General features: G+C 51.9%; 1 protein-coding gene across 5 annotated transcripts in view; it reads left to right on the top strand.

Moving 5' to 3' along the window:
• Positions 1–5,004: 5,004 nt before the first annotated feature.
• The window catches only part of NTAQ1 (N-terminal glutamine amidase 1), a 94,639-nt gene continuing 90,713 nt past the window's right edge, over positions 5,005–8,930 (top strand). For 2 of the 5 annotated variants that reach the window (XM_040979338.1, XM_040979336.1), the window contains exon 1: positions 5,011–5,153. In XM_040979338.1, the coding sequence (XP_040835272.1) occupies positions 5,062–5,153 (92 nt within the window). In that variant the 5' untranslated portion in view covers positions 5,011–5,061. Of the gene's footprint in view, positions 5,154–8,930 lie in introns of all 5 variants that reach the window. The other 3 variants (XM_040979337.1, XM_040979335.1, XM_040979339.1) reach the window with 3 other exon arrangements.

The raw sequence follows: 8,930 nt of genomic DNA, 5'->3' as shown, positions 1-8,930 counted from the left end.
GAGCTGGATGGGAAGCAGGGCAGCCAGGATTAGAACCAGTGCTCATATGGCATCCTGGTGCATGCAAGGGGAGGACTTTTGCCACTATGCTACCACACAGGGCTTGAATTCTTTTGTTTATTTTTCAAGATAAATTTATTTTTATTTGAAAGACAGAGTTACAGAGAGGAGACACAGGTCTTCCAGCTTGGTTCACTTCTCCAATGACACCTATGACCTGAGTTGGGTTGCTTTGAAGTCACGGCCTGGAACTTCTTCCAGATCTCCCACACAGGTGCAGGAGCCCAAGTATTTGGGCCATCTTCTGTGTTTTGCCAGGCACATTATCAGGGAGCTGGATTGGAAGGTGAGCAGTCAGGACTTGAACTGGCACCCCTATGGCATGCCTGTACTATAGCTGGAGATTTAATCCAAACCCCATGGCGCAGACCTCATGGTGCTGCATTTGAGGGTTTCTTTTACATCTATCTCATTTACTTTCCAACTAGTAGTAGAAAAATACATGAATTCACCGGGGTCGTTGCCAGCCGTAATGCTTGCCCTCTGATCACAGTGCTCTACAGTGGCAACAATTTTAAGTGTAAAACAGAGTAGTTGTTCCTCACGCAGGTAACTGAGAACCATAGAACACCAGCAAATAATTTGGCCCTCAATGCTGTACCAGGAGTTGATAAAACTAACATGGTTTCCAGCAGTACAAATCTGTGTCCGCAGGATGACCTTAGCCCTCCACTAACACGCCTACCAGAGAAAGCATAGCCCTGCCGGGAAAATTTACTATCTGTTTCCACCCACACAGTGATGGTCCTGCCGTTTGGTTCTTAAAGCATTTACTTAAAGTGCCCGGGATTATAAATATGGGTCTTTGGCAACTCAGAAGTCTCAAGAACTCGGGAGAGCCATTCCTTTGAAATGAAAGGAAAGATAAGGCCTGGTCTTGGTCTCCACGTCCGTGTAGGAGGCCAAACTGCTAACCTAGATATCTGTTTGCCAGCAGACACAGCTGAGCTGATCACAGCTCTACTGCCCAAGGCTTGGTAATTTACTCACTTCTGACTCTCCTGAGCCCCCACATGCTTTTCCTTTTAGATCCCCGACTCTTGCGGATGTACAAATTAAAATGAAACTCTACTGCCTCACCACCAACAGTTACTAGATAAAATTTTTCTTTACTTTAAAAAAAGTTACTTATATTTGAAAGCTTGAAACATATGGAGAGAGAGCAAGAGAGAGAGAGAGATCTTCTTGCTCTGCACCCACTGACTTACTCCCAAAGTGCCCCAGCAGCCAGGGCTGGGCCAGGCTGAAGTCTGGAAGCAGGCATGCCGTCTGCAGCTCCCTAGGGGTGGGTGCTGGGTCATCAGGTGCTGCCTTCCAGCAGTATGAGCAAGAAGCTGGGTCAGAACCCGTGGCAGGCAGCGTGAGAAGTGCTGTTGGTGTCCCAGGCGGGGGTTACCGTGTTGCACCAGACCATCTGGCTCAGTCCAGCCGCCTTTGTGAGGGCACTGTTGTTTCTCCTGGCAAAGAAACTGATAAGCACTGAAAGGTTGGTGACTTATCCAAGGTCACACGGAGTTCAAGTCTGTCTTTGTGATTCTACCTCCTGAGGCAAAAGGCAGGCCCTGAGCTGCTTAAGGCAGACATCGAGATCAAAGTACTCAATATGAAACTGCTGCTCAAAGTTGTGATAAAATGGGAACAAAGGTGTGAAGAGATGGAAGGCATTGATTTCTGGAAAAGGCTGGGAAGAAGCAAGGGGAGGAGAGTAAACAGCCATCTGGCACACAGGCTTGGAGGAGCGAAGGACGAGCAAGACTCCGTGATGGGTGGCCTGGTCTGTAGGAAGTCAGGAAGTGAGATTCCGCTGAAAATCATGGTTGCTAACACTTGTTATTATGCACAGCAACTGTTTTAAGTGCTTCATATTCATGAAGTTAACCAACTGTTGTTAATAACCCTGTGAGGTCAATTGTACTATGTATTTTTTAAAAAGATTTATGTATTTTTATTGCAAAGTCAGATATACAGAGAAGAGGAGAGACAGAGGAAGATTTTCCATCCAATAGTTCACTCCCCAAGTGGCTGCAATGGTTGGAGCTGAGCCAATTCGAAGCCAGGAGCCAGCATCCTCTTCCAGGTGTCCCATGTGGGTGCAGGGTCCCAAAGCCTTGGGCCGTCCTCAACTGCATTCCTAAGTCACAAGCAGGGAGCTAGATGGGAAGCAGGGCTGCCAGGATACGAACCAGTGCCCATATGGCATCCTGGTACATCCAAGGCGAGGACTTAACTACTATGCTATCGCACTGGGCCACTCTTGTATTATTGAAGATCAGGTACAAGGGGCTGGAGTAAATTTGTTCCTAAATTAAGCCAGGAAGCCTTAAACCCATGGGCTTTGAAGCCTGAAGTTCCATAGCAGCCTGAGTCCAACCATGTGACAAGAAACTACACAGCAGGTGATGCAAGCAAGTGTAAGAGCTTAGAATAACTGCTTGATTTTGCTTCTGTATATTGCTTTCTGCTGAGCAAGAGTAGAGCCATGTTAGAATAAGTATAGAAAAGTCATTTCATGAAACAAGTAAAGTTTTAGTTTCCCAGAAATGAGTCAGACAATTACAGGAATAAAGAAGATAAAGAAGCAAGGCCAACGCAAGAATGTAATGGATAAGAAAGTGAGAAAGTACCGGGTCACCTAGTCCTAAGACGAGGAATACAGACTGTCAACAATTGAGAAAATATACAAAGTTAAGGGACCCCTGGGCTATCTAATCTGAAAGTGAGAAATGCTGACTGTTATGCAGAGTTTATGATTTTGCCCTATAAAAACTGTTCCAAAATGTTTGTGAGGCGCGCAGAGTCCTGGGTGCCTCCAGAGACTCTGTTGCCCATTCGCGAATGCTCAATAAAATCCTCATGCTTATTGCAGCCTCTGCGTTTGACTTGTTTTGCCAATGACGGTGCGGCTCCCCTCCATGGGGTTGGACTCTCCCCGAGTCTAACAGCAAGAACTGCTGTGTGAAGTGGTCAACACATCGCTTCTATAACCACATCTCATACCGGAGGCCCTGGGTTCACATCCCAGCTCAGCTCACATCCCACCTTCTTGCTCATGAGCAGCTTGGTGACAGTCAGTCTTGGCTCAAATACTCACATGGGATCCCCAGACTGAATGCCAGACTCTGCCTTCAGTATGGGCTAGTTCTGGCTGTTGCTGGCATTTGGGGAAGGAACCCGCTGATGGAAGATGTATCTGTCTTTCAAATAAACTGAAAATAAAATACAAAATCAAAAAGAACTATTAGTTATGAAAAACACATGGTGATGATAAGATTATTCTGTGATATAAGATTCTGTGACCGGATATGAGGAAGTTTTCTGCGGTGCCTAACCAAGGCAGGGAGGCATGCAACTTAAAGTGTGTCACTCTCGTGAGGGTGGAGGCAGCAACAGGCCAGGCCGCCCTCCAGATAGGTCAGGGTGAGGAGGCAGTGTGAAGCCCAGCGGGCCATCAGAGTGCCTGAGGGGGATGTGGAGGAGGGCAGGCTGGCTGAGAGAACCTCAGCGCACAGCGTGGGATGCAGCGGGCCACAGGGGATGGAGGCTTTGGCTGTCAGGCTGGAGAGCACACGGAGCCAGCACATCTAGGTCTATGGAGGTTCTTAGGGCCACACCGTAAGTGTAATGGGATCCCAGCAGCTGTCAGGAGCCTCTCACCCCTGCCCAGCCCCCCAGCTCCCTCCTGAGGGGAATATTCGTCACGTTAAGTACGCAGTACCCGGTCCGAAGAGCTAACAGATCCAAACCTCCACACAAGTGTATGCTCCAAGTCTGTAGTGTTCATGGACTCTGAGACTCAGGAAGCTAGCGTCTGACCTGGGTGGCCTACAAGCCAGCATAACAACTTCAGTGTGTGTGATGGTAGCGTTCTGATCAGCTGTAACATCCTAGACCTGTTGCAAGCACAAGCAATTCAGAAGGCTACAAAGTTTACCAAGACCTCTTATCAATCAGGCTCTCAGACAACATCCACCTGCTTGGTGCCCTCTGAAAGGTATTTTCTTGCTGTATCCAGGGATCTCTTTCCTAGTTCTCCCGATCATATCTGGGGTGTGACGCCTTTCTTTTTAAAGATTTATTTATTTTTATTGGAAAGCGGATATACAGAGAGGAGGAGAGACAGAGAGGAAGATCTTCCGTCCGATGGTTCACTCCAAAAGCTGCCGCAACGCCTGGAGCTGAGCTGATCTGAAGCCAGGAGCAACGAACTCTTCCAGGTCCCCCATGAGGGTGCAGGGTCCCAAGGCTTTGGGCCGTCCTTGACTGCTTTCCCAGGCCACAAGCAGGGAGTTGGATGGGCCTGGACACAATCCGGCGCCATATAGGATCCCAGAGCGTGCAAAGCAAGGACTTTAGCCACCGCGCTCTACTGGGCCCTACAGCTCCAATTTTCACACACGAGCCTCTGGTGTTCTAGGACACACAGGCCCAGCCCCTCAGGGCCACTGGCTCAGCTACTCCAGAGCCTCCTACCCAGCTCCTCCCGCAGGCGGCCTGCCAGTGACCTTTCCCGCAAGCTTCCAGCGATCCCCCGCGCCCCAGAACCGCCCTCCGGAGCACGTGGCGCCGCCTCGGAACGCCTCCCCGGCCCTCACGCCCGCCCTGACTCCGTCCTCCCGGAACGCGCCAGCCTCGGCGTCTCCCTGGCTCCACCCACTTTGAAAAATAGCCCCGCCCACTCAGTCCTGGCCTTCCCGCGCTGGGAACCACGGCCGTGTGCCCCGCCCAGACCCCGCCCATCAGCCCCGCCCGGCCCCCAACAGACCCCGCCCTCCGCCCCGGGCCCAATCAGACCTCGCCTCCGCCCCGCCCCGCCTCCCATCAGATCCCGCCCCGCCCCGGCCCGCCTCCCATCAGATCCCGCCCCGCTCCGGCCCGCCTCCCGGAAGCGGCCCACCCTGCTCGCCCGGCTCCTGGAGCAAGAGGGCCGCCCGCCGGCTTGCTCCTGCGATTGGCCGGCTCGGTTCTCCTCAGGCCCTTCCCGAGCCGGCGAGCCCGCCCGCCATGGAGGGGGACGCCCCTGCCGCGGCCGTCGGTGTGAGCTACCAGCCGGCAGGCCCGCCACGGGACGCCTGTGTCTACAGCAGCTGCTACTGGTGAGGAGGCGCGGGCGCGAGCCCCGAGTCTCCCCGGCTCCTCGGGAGGGTGCGACTGTTTTGCTGGAGGAGGGAGCGTGCCCGGCAGCTTTGGCGTCCTGAGGGCAGGGTTCGCATCCCCGTCTGGCGCCTTTCGGGGCTGGATGGGCTTGGTGGAACTCAGTGCTTGGGGGCGAAGGTTGGAGATGAGAGGTGCAGCGCCCAAACGTTTAGAAGTTAGTGTGCTGAAGCCGGAGCCGAACCAAGGGAAGGGAATTGGAGATTGAGTCTGAGGTATTTTTGCTAAGGTCAGCCTGGCTGGCTGATAACATCCCGGGGATCCTGGCTCAAGGCTCCTACGCTGGCGCCAGGAGGTATGCTCTGCCAACCACCCTGCTGTCACATTTAAACAAAGCCATGTGTTTGCCATATGCCAGCCTCAGAGGTCGCTCCAGAAGGAAGACAAGCCTTAGCCCCAGTTTGCAGGTGACAGCGAGGGGTTGCAGGTCGCTTGAGGAGGAGTGGAGGTGCAGTGGCACAGTCTGGCACTGCCCCCTTGTCCCAGGCCACCTCCGCAGCTGCGACACCACCACCCTTTCTCTCCCATCTTCCTGTGCTTTCCTTGAGGAATGCCTCCCCTCTCGTATCCTCCCTAGCTTCCAGTTCCTGCCTGACGGTTTCTAGCACCGTCTAGAAACTGCCCCTTGCCTTCAGCTGGCCGTCAGGCCGATCTGCGTGTCAGGCCCAGCTCCATGAGGTGCTGTCCATCCTGGGGAAACAGGCTCTGTAATTGTCACTGTCCTCCCTTTACGCTGAGAAGGCTTTGGGGGGGGGCGATGGTTTGCATGGCGTGGTCCCTCTAGCAGGTGGTGGTGGGGCACCTGCTGCGTGATGCTGCAATCCTCACCTCTTCTAGCTGTCATAGTTCTCCCTAATGCCTGCTCATTGTTTTCTTCACTGAGTGGATGGAGTGTGTGATGCGTGCATCCAGACACTGGGGGTGGCGTGGGGGGGCTAGCAGTAAATAGAGTTAACAGAGCCCCTTGGGAAAAACTCATGGTTCTTCTTCTTCTTTTTTTTTTTTTTTTAAGATTTATTTATTTTTTTATTGGAAAGGCAGCTATACAGAGAGGAGGAGAGACAGAGAGGAAGGTCTTCCGATTCATTCCCCAAGCAGCTGCAATGGTCAGAACTGTGCTGATCCAAAGCCAGGAGCCAGGAATCTCCTCCAGGTCTCCCACTTGGGTGCAGGGTCCCAAGGCTTTGAGCCGTCCTCAACTGCATTCCTAAGTCACAAACAGGGAGCTAGCTGGGAAGCAGGGCTGCCAGGATACGAACCGGCGCTCACGTGGGATCCCGGTGTCTGTGCAAGGCGAGGACTTTAGCTACTGGGCTATCACGCTGGACCCTTGTGGTGTTTTAATTGTTCCATCTTTTGCAGGCATGTGTGAACGCGCAGTATGCCAGGGAGCCCCCTTTGTCCCCAGCCTGTGACTCTGCAGTGTCAGCCTTTCCGCTACCAGAATCATCTAGTGATAGTTGCGGGACAGTATCATCATCTCCCTCCCTCTTTTTTTTTTTTTTTTTTTTAAGACTTCTTTATTTATTTGAAAGTGATCTTTAGAGAGAAGGGAAGAAACAGAGAGATCCTCCATCTGCTGGTTCTTTGCCCAGATGTCCACAAGCAGACTGAAGCCACCCAGGTCTCCTATGGGATTCCAGGAGCTCAGACACTTACCCCCACTTCTGCTGCTTTCCCAGGCCACAAGCAGGGAGCTGGAAGGGAAGTGAAGCAGCCAGGACACAAACTGGCGTGCATATGGGATCCTGGCACGTTCAAGGGGAGGATTCGTTAATTGAGCCGTCGCACCAGGCCCCTATCCCCAGCTTTTTTATTCCAACAATGAGTCCCTGCATTTTCTAATATAAAGCCTCTTGCTCCTTTTAATGTGAAAGGTTTTGAGGTAGTCTTGCACATGTTAATTGTACTCTTGAAAAAACAGTTGGGACTGGTGCCACTACTGTGGCACAGAGGGTTAAACCCCCACCTGCATTGCTGGTATCGCACATGGGCTCCTATGAGCATCTGATACACTCCTTGGGGATGGCAGCGGGGACTCCAGAGCCTTGGACAATGTCATTGTGTCGGGGACCTGGGAGAGGCACCTGGCTTCAGCCTGGGCTATCCTGGGCTGTGTTGGCCATTTGGGCAGTAAGCTAGCAGATGGAAGATACTTTGTCTCTCTCTGTAGCTCTGCCTTTGAAAAAACGAAGGAAAAAGACAGCTAAAACTCAACACTGGGGAACTGACTGAATCAGTCTAAGGGGGCAGAGACTCCTGTTCGTTTTTTTCTCTGTGACACCCAAGTGTGTTGGAAAAACAATAGGTGGCATGTGTGGAAGACATGTGTATTCTGCCTCGCGGTTGGTGCTGTGGTGTTTGTGGATTCACGGGCCCTTCCTCGTGACCCTGGGCACATCCTTAGGGTGGGCTGAGGGTTGGTGACGGACGGGGAGAAGCCACTGCCCTGCCCTTCCTCCCATAAGCCTCTGAGTCCTCCCTCCCCTGTGTGCAGCTTTCATGGCCTTCTGGGATGCCTGCTGTGTCTGCCTCTCTGTGGCTCCACGGTGGGTACTTAGTGCGGGGTCATGTGTGTCCTCGGTTCCTGAAGATGTGTGGCGAAGATTTTTGGAACTTTCATAAGTGCAGATGTACCGTGTCATATTATAGGCTGGTCCTAAAACAGGTGAAGAACAAAACTTAGCTATTGCATGTTATGTTATACTTAAATTTTGTGAATTTCTTTGCTTTATTTGAAGGGTAGAGAAGTTGGCTGTGGCATAGTGGGTTGAGCCTCTTCCTGCCGTGCTGGTACTGCTCCACTTCCTGTTTTTTTTAATGGTTTATTTATTTTTTATTGGATTTTATGGAGAGAGAGAGGGACAGAAAGATCTTCAATCTGCTGGTTCACTCCCCAAATGGCTACAATGACCAGAGCTAAGCCAATCTGAAGCCAGGAGCCAGAAGCTTCCAGGGTCCCAAGGCATAGGGCCGTCCTCCGCTGCTTTCCCAGGCCACAAGCATGGAGCTGAATGGGAAGTGGAGCAGATGGGACACGAACTGGCGCCGTATGGGATCCTGGCTCTTGGAAGGGGAGGATTAACTTGTTGAGCCATCACTAGATAAACTTTTAGGGGCTGCCAGTGCTACAAGTGGTGGCTTGATATGCCTGGCAACAATGCCAGCCTCACCCATCTTTTTTCTTTTCTCATATTTTTTCTAATGAGCACCTCTACTCAGATTGACTACATCGACACTCCACTCACAGCACCACACAGACTGTCAAAGCCCAGTTTGTAGTTGCCTACACATGGGCCCGGCGTGATAGCATAGTAGTTAAAGTCCTTGCCTTTATGTGCAGGGATCCCATATGGGTGCCGGTTCTAATTCCGGCAGTCCTGCTTCCCATCCAGCTCCCTGTAGTTACCTACACCACACACACTAAAAAGAAAGGAAAGGGGCCTGGTGCAATAGCCTGGTGGCTAAAGTCCTTGCCTTGACATGCCGGGATCCCATATGGGCACTGGTTCTAATCCTGGCCACCCTGCTTCCTATCCAGCTCCTTGCTTGTAATGGGGAAAGCAATGGAGGATGGACCAAAGCCTTGGAATCCTGCATCCGTGTTGGAGATCTGGAAGAAGCTCCTGGCTTTAGATTGGCACAGCTCTGGCCGTTGTGGCCGCTTGGGGAATGAGTCAGCACTTGGAAATATCTTTTTCTTTGTCTCTCCTATCTGT

This window comes from Ochotona curzoniae, unplaced genomic scaffold (assembly GCF_017591425.1).
Source record: "Ochotona curzoniae isolate NIBS_2020 unplaced genomic scaffold, NIBS_Ocur_1.0 contig_3190, whole genome shotgun sequence".
Lineage (NCBI taxonomy): Eukaryota > Metazoa > Chordata > Mammalia > Lagomorpha > Ochotonidae > Ochotona > Ochotona curzoniae.
This window is presented reverse-complemented; position numbering and strand designations above follow the sequence as displayed.